Source organism: Aedes aegypti, chromosome 3 (assembly GCF_002204515.2).
Source record: "Aedes aegypti strain LVP_AGWG chromosome 3, AaegL5.0 Primary Assembly, whole genome shotgun sequence".
In the NCBI taxonomy this organism is placed as follows: domain Eukaryota; kingdom Metazoa; phylum Arthropoda; class Insecta; order Diptera; family Culicidae; genus Aedes; species Aedes aegypti.
In genome coordinates this window covers 376,806,358-376,821,853 of record NC_035109.1, presented here as the reverse complement: position 1 = coordinate 376,821,853, position 15,496 = coordinate 376,806,358, and the positions used below count along the sequence as shown (strand labels likewise).

At 35.8% G+C, this 15,496-nt stretch overlaps 2 protein-coding genes across 2 annotated transcripts in view; one reads left to right on the top strand and one right to left on the bottom strand.

Moving 5' to 3' along the window:
• Positions 1 to 15,496, top strand: part of LOC5575195 (beta-1-syntrophin) — a 756,119-nt gene that overhangs the window by 156,106 nt on the left and 584,517 nt on the right. The gene's annotated exons all lie outside the window — the stretch shown is intronic.
• Positions 7,397 to 15,490, bottom strand: LOC110678873. Its single transcript, XM_021852425.1, has 4 exons — positions 15,177 to 15,490; positions 14,950 to 15,118; positions 14,039 to 14,337; positions 7,397 to 8,678 (listed from the first exon to the last, which is right to left on the bottom strand). Exons 1-4 carry the CDS (start codon positions 15,419 to 15,421, stop codon positions 7,436 to 7,438), a joined length of 1,956 nt encoding a protein of 651 aa, XP_021708117.1. The 5' UTR covers positions 15,422 to 15,490; the 3' UTR covers positions 7,397 to 7,435.

Below are 15,496 nucleotides of genomic sequence, written 5' to 3'. Positions count from 1 at the left end.
TCTTTTGAAATCAGCTGATTCATAAATTGTGGGTGATTCAACTGCGTGGGGTCACTGTATTAGGTTGTTAGGACAAGCAGTCTGGTCTATTTTTGTCAAAATTATTAAAAAAAAAATGTTTATAAATATAAAATGTTTATATATTTTATATGAATGATATCAAAAATCCAATAAATGATGGTACAGTCAGAACAGATAGAAGGCTTGTTGTTAGAGACTTGTTCTCTATTTTAAAGCAAATTTCTAAAAAGTATGTACATATTTTGAATGATCCTCAGTCTTTTAAATAAAGAAATCTATCTCTCTTAACCAAAATGGTAATAAACGTGTCTTTTTCCTTATTTTGCTTGCATTGAATCCTGATGCAAAATAGTATACACTCCAAAGAAAACTTCAGAGACTTTAACAGGGTCAACAGGCTCTTCATGAAATTCGTCTAAGATAAAAGATAAGATAAGGAAAAGCTTCAGGAATTATCATAGTGATTTTATTTAGAGCTAGACTAGCTAAGCGGTCCCGGCAAACTTTGTTTTGCCATCAAGTATTCTGTTGAAAAATGTCATAAAATCTCTTATACAAAACGGCAGATTAGCTTTTTTTCGTTTTTTCGACTATTCAGAAGACTATTCCAAACTTTGCCTTCACACAAACACGTCGGAGTCCTTTTGGAAAACAAAAGGGAAAGAATTATTGTTATCGGATGTCCCGTTCCCAAGCCAATTCGTGACATACAAACACCATTCCATTCTAATTTATATAGAAGATACTTACAAGGTCTCCTACATGGATATTCCTAAAAATTCTTCTGGAGATTTCTCTTCCGATTCTCCCAGAAATTCTCCACCGATTTTTCAAAGGATGCTCAAAAGAACTGCTCCACCATTTGCTCCAAAAAATCCTTGAGAACTCCAAAGCTACTCACCTTCAGTAATTTCCTTATGTTTGACTATGATTTTTTTTGCATGAAGTATCCTTCAACTTCCTCCAGATATTTTTTCACTAAAGCTTCAACCGAATTCTTCAGTTGTTGCTCTTGGAGATTTTCCAAAGATTTCTACAGAATTTCTCCCGAGGGAATTCACGATGGTTTATTCCGGAGCTTTAAAAAAACAGCTTGAGGATTTTTTCAAGAAAACCTGAAAATATTTCTCCACATGTTCAAGTGTTCATTCCTTCAAGTTTTCTCCCAGAACCCTTGATAAAATCTTGGAATAGTGAGGACTTTCTTGAAAAAAAAATCCGAAAAAAACTTTTGGAGAAACTCCATTGCTTTTTGCGTAAACCCAGGTTGAATTCTTGAAGTATTCTGAAAAAAATTCTAAGAGAAATTTTCTAGGAATATTCGTGGCAAAATCCTTGGGAAGTAACAAGGTAAATAATCACTTAATGAACTCCTTTAGAAATTACCGGAGTCATATCTGAAAATTTTGGCAAATGCCCTCATAAAATGTTTGATGAAATTCCTAGAGAAAATCAAGAAAAAGAACATACAAAAATGGGCCAATCTTCTAAAAGTTATGTTTTTTGTTGAGCAAAGAAACACCTAAAATTTTCATAAGAGCGTTTGGAAACAGTAGAGTTTTCCCAACTCAAAACCAACCAAAAATATATTAACTTTTTATTTTTAGCCTAAGATTCTATAGGGTTGAAAATTATCTCTGCTTCACTGTGTGCAGAATATTTGGTGACGTTCGTACTACCTATGGTTTTAAACGTGGACGCGCCTCTGATTGGTATGATACCAAAGTATGGTATGCATAGACTATTGTGAGTAATATTTTGCTCCTCGGGAAGGGAAGCTATAAATTAAATACTTTTATATTGTATACTTTTATATTATTATCAAGCTGAACACTTAAAAAAAATTACGATGGGTAGAGATTTTGGTTTCGCATCGTCAAAAATATTATATGGCCTTTTTATGGTGCTTATTCCAAACATTTTTTCCATTTTTTGTCATATTCCGGGCATTTTGATTCAAATTCCACTGACTCGTGTAGAACGAAAAGTGAAATAGATATATGAATTAACTAAACCATTAGAGAGACGAGCTAGTTGGGCATTGTCAATTTCAATAGATGTTCATGGAAAATGAAATGGTCAAACATAATTTAATGACGAAAAGTGAGAACTTGTGCATGATAAATTATAAAACATTTACCATCCAAAGCCGGAATAACAAGTCATCTGTCACTCTGTGTTTCCATATACATGAGTACAATATTTTATAATCTATGTTTAGAAATTAACGTGAAAGAAATCATTGAATCAATTTTGTCGATGACAAAAGGCTTGTAAACTCAAGTTGCATGTTTTAAAGCAGTTTCCGGTAATTAGAAACTTACTTAGAACATTTATAACATATATAAAGAAAGTTGTTGTCACTCAGTCCATTCTATAACATTCAAAAGTTTCCTGGGTGAATGATCAACCCATATGGTTTAGTTTTATAAATATATGAGATCAGAAATGTGTCAAACTCACTGCTTAAGATCATAAAAGGTCAAGATATCAGAAATGATTAATGTGTTCAGGTTGGTTGCATAGAGGCAGGCCTTCAAAGTTTGTACGGATAACTACTACCCAAATAGCATGCTAAACATCTTCCAAAGAGATGCTTTACAAAAATGGATCTCTGAAACCTCTGATTAGGGAATGTGGAAAAATGAACATGTGACATGTGGAAAAATGAAAAAAATATATAAACTTCCTAAAAAACTAGAAATTTTTATATTTTTTCATGTAAAATTTTATTTTCAGCGCTTTATATTGTTTCTGAAATATTGAAATCTTAAACTTTCATTCCATAGAAAAAGATTGGAAATCGGTTGAGCTGTTCAAAAGTTATGATTTTTTTTATATGAAAATCTAATGCACTGAGACCTACAGTATGTGCCAGTGGCGCAACCAAGGGGGGGGGTTTTGGGGGTCAAAACCCCCCTTAGAGCAAAATTTCGTATAACAATTATCAAATATATTTTTAAAATAAACACTAAAATCCACAAACACCAGAGCAGTGAATTGTACAGTTAACTCTCTCTTACTCGATATTTCGTAAATCGATATCGAGCTAGAGAACCATAGTAAAAGTTGGTTTTCATGGCTACCTCGATGGTTCCTTGGATCGCAGTTGCACTGGTTTTTTGTTCTGTAACTCAATACCTCCCTAACTTCTAAATTGTGGCTTACTAATTCGAAGACCTTCAAGGAGATTAAAACAACGAAATTTTCTCGCTTTTTCTGGCTGCTGGTTTTTGAAGATAAGTTCGTCAAACAAGCATGCAGATATGTATGCATATCAGCAGCACCGCTTAAAAAGCTGCATTTTACACAGCTTAAAAAGCTGCGTTTTTAGCATGTGAGTTTCCGGAATTCTTCAGTTTTTAATGATTACAAATAAAAATCCTAGGGACGATTAAGGGAGATCGTGGTTCTATTGCTAAGCTGAAAAATCATTTATTTTCGTCTACCATCTGGAAATGCTTCAATATCTATAATGCTGATTTGCCTTCAACAAACTGCTAATGAAAGTCGCAATCCTTCTTATTGCGATTTGCGCTGAAAGATCATTCCATTCGTTGAAAAACTCGAAAACCTATGTAAGCAACAGAACAGACGAAGTGATTGAACGCTTTCAAATGTATGTCCGTGCCTCCAAGTGTAGCTTGGATAAACTTTCGAACTAATTACGAAACTTGAAGATCTTAACCGTATCAGAATATTGTAATCTCGTTTAAACATTCATATTTAAAAAGGAGAATCTAAGACAATGTTTGTAAAGAACAAAATGTTCTGTAAATCTTTATAAAAATGTATGCTCAGAGTGGCAGAGAAAAATCTAATTTGTAATTTTCATACACTTGTTTTATTTTTCAAAAAACACATTCTTCAAGTTTACAAAACCCCCCCTAGAGCCAAATCCTGGTTGCGCTACTGGTATGTGCCAATGAAGAATGACTGATTTTTTTTATTAAAATATATATATATATATATATATATATATATATATATATATATATATCTCAAAAACTAAAAACATACATCGCTAAAAATTTGACAGTAAACGTAAAATTTTCTGAACTTTCAAGAATAAATGAGAATAGCAAAAGCCTCTTTTGTCCCAAGGCCTTCAAAACACAAAAAAAAAAACGGAATTTTTAATTTTTTTTTCATGTAAAAACCAATTTTAGTGAATTTTTTTTTAAATTTAAATTTTTTGAAATTTAAAATTTCTTAAGCTTTTATATCGTTCACGAAATTTGGAAATTGCTCAAGCGGTTCAAAAGTTATAATTTTTCAAAATAACTAAAAAATTTGTGAGATTGCGATTTTTTTGTTCATCCTATTTCGGAAATGGTCACCCTAATCAAAAAATACAAAAACACGTGTTTCTTTATTTCGGGTAATCTTGAAATTTTCATAAAACATAATTTTGTAATTATCAGATTTCTTAAAGACAACTCAACCGATTTCCATGATGTTTTCAGAGAAGCTCCTTATAACTTGGCTTAGGACTCGTGAAAAAATTGTGCAACAACATCGAAAAACAAAAAAGTTATCGCTGTTTGAATATTTTTGTTGTGGTAAAAAAATGCAACTGCAAGGGTTAAAATTTCATACGAAAGCTGAAACTCGTTTTAATCTTATATAAAACCTAAGACACCGTTTTAAGTTAATTTCCTTACATAAATATCGAAGCAAATATCAAAATATATATGCATTATTCTACTCGCAATTAAATATAAATGCTTAATTTTTTTTTTCAACTATAAAACGTGTAATTGCCGTTGAAAAATGGCATGCAAAGAAATATCAGCTTTTCTTAAAAAAAAAAAATAATCATGTTTATGGATAGTTTTGTGGCGTGGTTGGGAGTCGTGGGATCGAAGCCCACCAGAACGGTTCCATTATTTTTCAGAATTTTACATCTCAATTTGTTCAAATTGGCTTTTATGTCTACGAACTTCAGGTTTTTTTTTCATGTGAAAATATTTCGAATCGAGATGATTCTTTTAGTTAAATTAGGAAAATTTTGAATAAAACTGCTTCTGACTAAGACTAGTTTCGAATTTAGACAAATTTAAAGTTGTACGAACTTTTCATAAATTTAATTTTGAAGAGAACTGTGGTGAAAGTTCAGAATTTGGTTGGAAAATTACAAAGTTATGTACACTTCACTGAAAGTCATATTTTATAACTTGCGTCAGTTTTGAATCTTATTTTTTTGGCTTTGAGGTTTCTCGTATTACGTGATTTAAACTCGAAGAGCACAATAATTTTTGGTATAGAAAGCTAATACTCATAGTAGTACAATTCAGTTACATTGAATAAATCTAGATGAAGTTCAATGCTATTTTCCAGGCAATTTCATTTTTCATTTTCATTTTGCAGCGTGTGGTAGGGCAATAAGAGCGCAAGTCAATCCAAAGCCGATGATAGGAGGGGTAATGGCTGAATAATCTATGCTGACCACGCAAACGCCATGGGAGAAGAAAAATAGGATTGGCTTGGGTAATAGGTAAATAGGATATAATTGACACAATAAATGCTAATTGTGCTGCAAAATGTGATGAGTCCGTGGGTCAAACAATTCTATTGATTATTTTAGAGCTTACGAGCAAAGTAATTCAATATTGAAACAGTATTTTTAACATAAAAACAATATTTGGAAAATATATTAAAACTATTGAACAAATCTAATGAATTTGAAAAATAAACTTAGAATAGCAAGATGAGAGATGTTATATTAAAAACATAAACTTATGTAGCGAAACAAGTAGTTACAAGTAGTAATGCAATAATTGCGTAACTATTCATCGAAACTAAGTGTATTAAGTTTTGTTGAATGTCGTTGTTGTACTCTGTCATGTCATTTGTATGATAATCCCAAGCTAAAAATGTATTTGTCAGACTATGTATATCTTAAATGTTTAGTCGTTACAGAAATTAGAATCCTCAAAGTGCCTAAAAAACCAAGTGAACTACCTGTATAAGTATTGTTGAGTCCCAGAAATGATCTGTGTTTCTCAAGGTCTTTGAAGTCAATTCAAGATGAAGATGAAGATGAAGAGAGGTCAAATCTCAATCCTACAAGAGCACAAACCTAAAGAACCAGACAACCACGCACGTCGAAACCCTGATGGACTGCTCACCAGCGAGTGGCCAACCGACCTAGCCTACAGTCTGAGGGGCTGTTCGACTCTCTTGATCCGTGCCACCACAGAACCGAAGCCCGGCCTCGGTTCATCTTGACCTTTATGTCCCCATTGTCAAACGCGAACAATGAATGTAACGTAGAGCCCAACCACACCCACTCTTGCGTTACGTTTGTTACATGACGGTACTAATGAGTGCTTTCTAAGGAATGGTTTTACAGCATAGCTGAGTCTTTCGGTTAATAAGACCGATGTATAGAAATAATTTGTTTCGAAATTGTTTGCGTGGTCTTGTAATAAATCTATTAGATAAGAACCATACATACCAAACGCTTGCCATGACCCTATGCCTAACATATGTATATGTATGGACTTAGCTGATGTGGCTTACTTAATAAGTAGTTCTTTCACTCATTGATTTCCTTCAAAACCTTGTCAATAATAAAAGTTTGATGGTTTTGTATTCATAAAAAATCATTATTTCATTCTATTTATTAAGTGAAACATTATTAACAACAAGGTCAGAAATTCCAGAGAGTGAAATACTTCATAGTACTACAACACCATAGGGGATCACATAACATCACCTAGTCAAAGTCCTTAGAAAGTATAACCTCAACCAACTCCTTTTGATGCATATCAAAACTGTTCGCAATCACATAACAATTTTAGATCCCGCTTGGAAACATCTGTAAACTTCTAGAGGAAATAACTTCCTTACTGCTGAGCGAGGCAACACTCCAGAATGATTTCTCTGGTAGAAGAACATGTTTAGAAAAACACGCTCCAAATGTTTGTTTTTGAAGTTTACTGGAAAATGGCAAAATTTTAATTCCAATTTTTGTAACAATTTCACGAAATTTCCCAATATTTTGTGCAATATCAAAATATATTGTTGTAATTGGAAATTTTGCCGAATGGGATTCAGCTCAATTCCACGGAATTTCGTATAGAAAGAATTCGAAGTAACGCATACCCTTACTTGCCATCGACCGACCGACTCAAACCCGCTTCCCTTGACCAGACCAATGAAATATGTACGATACAGTCATTGAGCCTGGACGAATACGGGCTAGAGGGGGTTAGTCGGCGTCAGAGACGAGGCGGCTCCATTCATTCATCCATTCATTTACTCGAGATATTGACTGGGATACGGAACAACCGCTTGCATTAGCCGGTTGACTGGGTCGTCATGTCATAGGTTCGTGATTCATTGGAACGAACGAAGAACAACAGTGGAGTTAACGTGCTGGAATTTTACTGGGCTGTAATCAAATCAATCAATATGCCAAAACGATCGCAAAAAGTGCGCAGAAAAGTGTTTGAATGATTGCCGCGCGTTCATCGATGGTGACGGCACTTGAGGGTGAACTCCTTATGACAACTGTGGGAACTTCGACTTGGACACGGGCGAACTTATCGATGCGTGCCTTGGTGGGACTTGTTGCAGAAGGTTTTGGATCTTTCTTGCACTTCACAGCTGCATACGGAACGACTGTTTGAATATTTTGTTGACTCTCTTCAGGTGGAGTTAGATCTTGGTCAACTTCTTGTAAATGCGATTTTGAAGTCTGCTGCACATTATAGTTGTCTACCCGGATCGGGGCTGCATTTAGCGAGCAACGTTGTCGATATGTGTTACAATAGCGGCTGTTTGTACTGCAAAGATTGTTTTTGAATTTGTTACGTTGATGGGTCTTTTTGCCAGTCGGAATTAATGCATTAGCAGCCATTGGATGAATTGTATTCTGCAAGTTTTTGAAATACGGGATCTGGTATTCTTGCTGCTCTACTTTCTGTTGAACAATGATGCTTTCTGGCAAGCTACCTTCCTGTCCGCGTTCTTCTTCTAGTGACTCCGCCGTATTTTCGTCGGCAGCATCCACGTACTGGTAGAACAACTCATCGACCGCTTCTGGGTATTCTGTGGAGGTGTTAGTATTTAACCTCTCATCGTCCTTCACGGTGTCTGTAAATGAGTCGTAGTGCTCATCTTCCTCCTCATCGATACTTCTGAATATATTGTCACTGAACTTCTCATCGTCCTTCGTGATTGCTGCGGATGGTTCAAACTGCTCTTCGATCTCTTCATCGTATTTTGCAAACGTTTCGTCATTTAATCTTTCATCGCCATTCGAGATTTCTGCGTATGCATCAATCTGCTCATTGACCTCTTCATCGATATCTGCGACCGTTTCCATATTGAACCAATCATCGTACCTCGCGATTTCTGGTACGGATGTTTGGGGGCTAGTATTCATCGGCTCATTTTTAAGATCTCCGGGAACATTTTCTCCGAGCTTTTGCGCGTTAGATCCTGTCGACCAGCCGGCCCATGGTGGCCGGCTTTCCATGCGCTGGAAGTCCGAGTATTTCAGCGGTGAAACAGTGCCCGAGTCGAACTTTGGGCGTGGTTTCGGTTTCTTAGTATTGGGTTTTGCGCTGTCCTCATTAACGTTGCTTCCTGATGATGGATTGGTAGTTATGGTACTGGGGATGATCATATTTTCTGATGTTACGTTCCTGCGGGTATATTGAAGAAATGAAATGTTAGATTGAAGATTTGTTTTTCTTATTTATTTATTTATTTGTTACACCGTCTTCAGTTATACTGTACAGACTGTTTTTACTTAAAACTAAAATTCAATAAAAAACATAAACATTGGACAAATTCGTGCGGATGCGCTCTAAACAATATTCAAATAATTACAAAAACATACATAACAAACTAGACAGGCTCAAAAATAACATCATTACATTACATTACATTAATAGCTATAACAAATTATTACAAAGAAAATTGTATCTTTTAGGAACTACACTGTCTCATTTCTCATCGATGAAGGTTTCCACGGATTCTTGTATCTATTGATAAACTCACGAAAAGCTATCCCATGCGGCCAGGTAGCAGCAGTCATGGCTAATAGTTTTAATCGTTGAGGTAGCACTATTTTGAACGAGATGTAATCCAGATGATCATAGTTTTTCCAACGCGGGACCAATTTAGTTACATCCATACATTCGGGCTCAGGAGCAGAGAGATGCTGGGATACCAAGCTGACTATTTCGCTTTCGGTCACACGTTTATCGATGTTGGTTAAGAGCAGCGAGAACGTACCATCACAGTTGGGAATAGGCGATCGCAGGAATTCGGACATACACACACTAGAGCTTGGTTTCGGTGAATCAATTGGAGTTGAGTGTAGCTGTTGTTGTTGCGTTGATTTAGAAGACGATGATGAAGCAATAGCAATGGAAAGTTTGGCGAATGAATTATTTATGCCATCGATTTGTGACTTAAGTTCTTCTAGGTCAGCGGTGATTGCATTTTTGTCGGGTCCATTATCCTTGAAAGATTCTGCAATCGAGTCTCTAGCCTTACAGAACTCTATCATGCAATCGTCGCATATCCAAACGATGTTTCTTGAGAGGGCACATAAATCATTTTCGGTTACACCAACACACGTAGCGTGGAATTTTTGGGCACATCTTCCTTCGCAAACAGTGTATAAGCAGTTCACCATATCGATGTCTGCGGAGCATTTCTTGCATTGTGTATCCATTGCAATTGTTGAATGTACTCCACTTTTTGCTTATGCTATATCACGAACAGGTTTTTGATAATTTTCGTAGTTCTAATAATTACAGCCGGTATTTTCCATAAGTGCGGTGGTCAAAACAGCAATACCACGAAACGAAAACTTAATCAAATAATTTTAAGTACTGTTCTACGGAAAAAACACAATCCAAACACGGAGGGATAATAAACGACACACTCAAGCGTAAACCACACGTAAGTTTTGGTGTTTACATAAAATTTAAATCCTTTATTGTTGAAGTGGAGAATAGGAATACATTGGATTTTGGTATATGCACAGGAAAAGACATTCGTGTTTATGGAATTGATGAAAGTTGTAATACAATTTCGACTACAATTAGAGAAGCTAATGTATGAGAAGCTGATCTGGAAAAGGGGTTTTCGTTATACATTAAAGATACTTGCACTCAAACCATGTGGTTGTTTGAATAATGTTTTTTTTTATGTAATGGTATAACGTCAATTTTTAACTGGTTTGCTTGTCCAGTACCTACGCAAACTCCCACCAGAATTAGAATTGGAATTAGAAATTTCTCTAAGTATTCGCCCAGAGATCCTTTAAGAAATAGTTGTTGCAGGGGTTCTTCCAGATTTTGTTCTAGGAAGTATTGCAAGCATTTCTGGACGAGTTTCAACAAAAAATCTAGGAATCACTCCTGGAATTCTTCCAGGACTGCTTGCAGTGTAAGCGAAGCTATTTTTAAAACGATCTAAAAACACACAGAGGTGCTAGTGCACAAAGCCAAAATAAAAAGGGCACTGTTGTTGGATGCGTTCTTTGCAAGATTTGTGCCTTTGAAGTTTCGGTGCAATCTTAGAAGATGATTCCAAACTGTTTCACCTTGATATCATCAGAAAATCTTTTATAGATACCTATCGCAAATTTCAATTATTACACAGCGTAACAAAAATGACATTTCTGCGTGTCTCAAGGATAAAATTATGTGTCTTTAGTAGATTTGAGGTTGCTGAATCTGATTTTCAGAAATGTTCCAGCACGTCACAATTTTCAGCTACAGGTCACCAAAGTTGTATAAAACACTGGTTTTATTGGTGTTTACATAAAATTTAAAGTACAATTTGTCAAACTGTGTTGTGATCTAAACCACCAAGCATTAAAAATAGGGCTTGAACTTCATTTTAGATATAATTTGGTTGAAATTGCACGATTAAATTAAGATTGAATCGATTTTTTCAACATGCTTGCAGTCTTCATACAAAATTCTTCGTTTCGCTTATATGAGAAAATACAATACTTTTTTGAACCATCTCTAAATAACTTTTTCGCATTTAAAGTATTATAAACTATGTTGATAAGTATTGTTATACACATGATGTTTGACTTCTGTGGCAAATTAAGCAAATAAATTGCCTTACAAGCTGGCAGACTTGCATACAAGTTGACTGAAATAGTCAATTTTTTGCATTTTCAACAGCCAGCATCTCAAAAACTAGACGTGCTACGATATTTTTAAAAACGGCAATGGATTCAGCAACCCCTAATTAAGTAAATAGCGGTATTTTGGTATTGGAGACAAAAACGTGTCCCGCAGTGTTATTTTTCCAAGTAGCACAAGACACTATATCTTAAATTTCTTCAGGTTCTCCTTAGAGATTTTACAAATATTTTTTTCACGAATCTCTCCAGAGATTTATGAGCTATCCCAGAATTCAGATATTTCTATATCGGAAAAAAAAAATTTGGACTAGACATTTTTAGACAAATGCATGGATGAAATCCGGAAGCATTCCAGAGGCAATCTCTAGAGAATTTCTAGAAGCAATTCCTTAAAATATGTCAAGACAAACTTTTCGAGGAACTCTTGGAAAAATATCATGGAATCACTATATGAACAACAAGAAATTGTATTTTAAGGAAACACTGCACGAATTCTTGAAGTAATTTTTGGTGTCATTGTTAAAAGCAACCAAAATAGGCTACTTAGATATTCTAGCAGTTTCACGAGAAGTGCTTTGAAGAGTTTTCATTCGTTCTTGACACGATACTTCTGTTCAAATTCTCAGAGGTCTATTGGGTGTCTTTGTGTCTAGGTGTCTTTTTTTGGAAAGATATTAAGTGTAGAATTTGAGATTAGTTTCTTCAAATGAATTGGATGATGATGATGGCATATGACTCTTTTACTTCCAGTATAATTCAATGATTTCTCCAAAAGATCTGTCAGTGATTCCTACAGGAATCTTAAAAGCTTAGAAAAACTCATGAACAGATGTCTTCCGATGATAAATGAAGGATATTTTACATGGATTTGGTCAGAGATGTTTGTACGAGTTTTCTAGGAAATCTAGTAGAAAAGTCTACTGACTACCAGTATTGTAAAAAACTCAATTTCTCACAACTCACGCTTGAGATTTTTCCACCTTTTTGACTCATTGTCTCGTATTTCCACAGTTTACCCACACACGGCAATAATTTCTTGTTAGTCTGGTAAAATTATAGTTATCCTTTCTAACGTAAACAACAACATTCGGGTTTCACGAGTTTTTGCCAGTTTTTGCGACTGAATCATTTTTTACGGTTTGAGTTGATTGAGTTGATTTTGCATCAAAATCTCAAGCGTGAGATTTGCGAAGCAGATCTCTAATGAGTTTGCTCTGACGGGAGAGCGCATTGATTGAGATTTGAATGTGAGTCTATCAACACTGCTGACTACACTAATAACTTTGGGGCCTTCCTTAGCCGAGTGGTTAGAGTCCGCGGCTACAAAGCAAAGCCATGCTGGAGGTGTCTGGGTTCGATTCCCGGATCTTTTCGTAATGGAAATTTCCTTGACTTCCCTGGGCATAGAGTATAATCGTACCTGCCACACGATATACGAATGCGAAAATGGCAAGTTTGGCAAAGAAAGCTCTCAGTTAATAACTGTGGAAGTGCTCATAAGAACACTAAGCTGAGAAGCAGGCTCTGTCTCAGTGAGGACGTTAATGACAAGAAGAAGAAGAAGAACTAATAACTTTTGAGTGTGGTGAAGGAAATTATAGAATTTTTAGATCATATGAGATAATTTCACAACCAAAAATAGGGTGCTCATTTCACCCCATCGGTAAAAAATATACTCGAAAAATTACAAATTTTGAAAAATCACTCATTTATTCGTGAACTTTATAAGACAACGGAAATCATACGAATCTAGTGTATTGATCAAAAAATTGTTGGAAATTATGCAAAAATCCAAAAATTTTATAATATTTTCAGCACTTTTATCGACTTATCCTTAAGGTGGACAAACTGCCCCTTTTTCCCCTATAGGGCAAACAATTAGAATTCCTGGGAGAGTCCTGTGGAAATACTTTGGAAATCTGGTATGAATAACATAAGAGTCATGTGAGAACTCTCCGGGAACTTTGTGCGAAATCTTTAGGAATTTTGTGGGATTTGGGAAGAAATACTTCGATAATAATGAGAATAATATGCAAATTCTGGGCGGTTTATATGTGCATCATGGGGGAATCCGGTGGATATTCTAAACATAGCAGTCTGTGTTTAACAAACCTAATGCATTATCTTTCTTTTTTTGCAGGTTAGTATTTATTCCTGTTCAAACCATGTTCAGGAAGGTGGCTTGAAACGTTGAAGTTTATACAGTAAGTTTAGAGCTTACCATTAAATAACACTGTTGTTGTAGATCAATGAACCAGCTAATGATTCAAGTTTCGATATGGTTTTCAAATAAATTTAAACAAATCGGCTTTTAAACTAGTAGCAAACCAAAATTGTGGCGTTGTTAATGTCTAACGTAGAAACTTGATTGTTTAAATGTCTAGAATATAATAAATAAATCCTATCTTTATAATATATTGTTTAAGATTACAAGTAGTCACAGTCATGATTCTTGCAAAATTGATAAAGGCTTAAAACTTGCCCTACAAGATTATATGGGAATAACAAATCAAATGTACCTATGTAGAAATGATATGGTTCCATATTTTTGCTAAAGTTTTTATTTTTCCGAAGTAATAAATCACAAATTTAGGGATCCAAATAGCCGTAGCGGTAAACGCGCAGCTATCCAGCAAGACCAAGCTGAGGGTTGTGGGTTCAAATCTCGCCGGTTGAGGATCTTTTCGGGTTGGAAATTTTCTCGACTTCATTGTTCGTACTTGACAAACGATATACGAATGCAAAAATCGTCAATTGGCAGAGGAAGTTTGTAACTGTGATCTCATAGACACAGTCGTCGACTGTGTTATGATCATTACCAATATCAATAATAATTGTTCCAATTCATGTCAATACTTTACAGATCCAAAACTGAAATCAACTTACCCGCATTGCACATAATGGCAGTCCAGGGTAACAAGATAGTCCTGAAATCTTGCGATTTGCACGTAGTGAACATCGTACACTTCGGACCATTGCGTATTACAAAGAACCAGGTGAAAGTTTTCGGCCCTGGCCTCATTTTCAAACAACGCGTATCCGATATCGGTAAATTTCTTCGACGTTCCCGTTGTATCGTTGATCTCATAAATCCTTTTCCCGGTCGTCACTTCCGTCCACCGGATACCGGAATGGATTCCCCGACTCGCCGTATCGAAGATCTCCAGTTTAAGGTGTTTGCATTTCTGAAATTTGAAACAAATCTCGATTACTTTTTCAAATCGACGTACCGTATCGATGTATCGTATCGACGTGGTAAGTAACTTCCATACGATTTAGAGAAAATTAATTCAGAAGAATCACAACGTTTCTTTTAAAACGAATAACCTTTTAAACATTTTTTCGCCGTATACATTGCTTAAATTTTGCATACAATAAGCTCGCGTTCAAAAACTAGGGAGTTTCTATTATTTCCCACAAAAACTCTATTACAAAATGGTAAGCCGATTTATTCAGCTACTTGCGACGTTTTTGTATCAGTGTAAAATCGGCGAAAGTAGTCTTTTGTTTTGATTCGTGGTTAAGTCACTTTGTCTCACCATACAGCGGAGCGGCGAAAGTAGTGGTTAGGTTGCGAAAGTTGAAAATCTTACTTGCGTAGTTTGTAAATCCGGAATTAAACGTTCTAAAAGTGAAAAATCGAGTTGGTTCTGAGTGAAATGTGTAGAATTTCGTCTGCAAAACACGTAAAATCGATAAAGTAAGTTTGTATACTTTTTTGACTTGAGTCTGTTTGAATAAGTTTTCGAGAAATACTGAATGATAATCGACTATTTCGATGATCATGGATCACTTACGTTGGGAAGAACTTCGGCAACCCGCACCGTCGGGACATCCTTCGTTTGGTTGTAGTGGATCCAGGCCACATCCCGTCCCGTCAGGTTGGCAAATTCGTGATGCAAGGCAATGGTAACCTTCACTTTCCCTACTCCGACAATGTCCAACTCGTTCGGTTTTTGGATGATTCTAGAAAGCGAAGTTTTGGTTAGATTAGTTGATGAACCTTACGATCCCAGAACCTTACCCATCGATTCCCACCAAACAGTGGGCAGGGGTGGTGTAGAAGTTCTGCCCGACATGAAAAGCGCCACAATACGTTGCACTTCGTTCGCATATGACGTCTATGCCTTGAAAGCAGTGATCCTCGTTCGGCGTATTTGGCTTCTTGCGGTACGCAAAGGTCGTCGCAATCAATTCTGGTCCACCGATATCTAAAGCAACGGAAAATACGGGTAAGAGCAGGAGAAATAGCACCGTCACTAGAGACATCGTTGAAAGCTTGTTGAAGCTTCCGGTTGACAGATGACGGACAGCTAAGTAGGCGACTTGATCCGCTTAAATAAG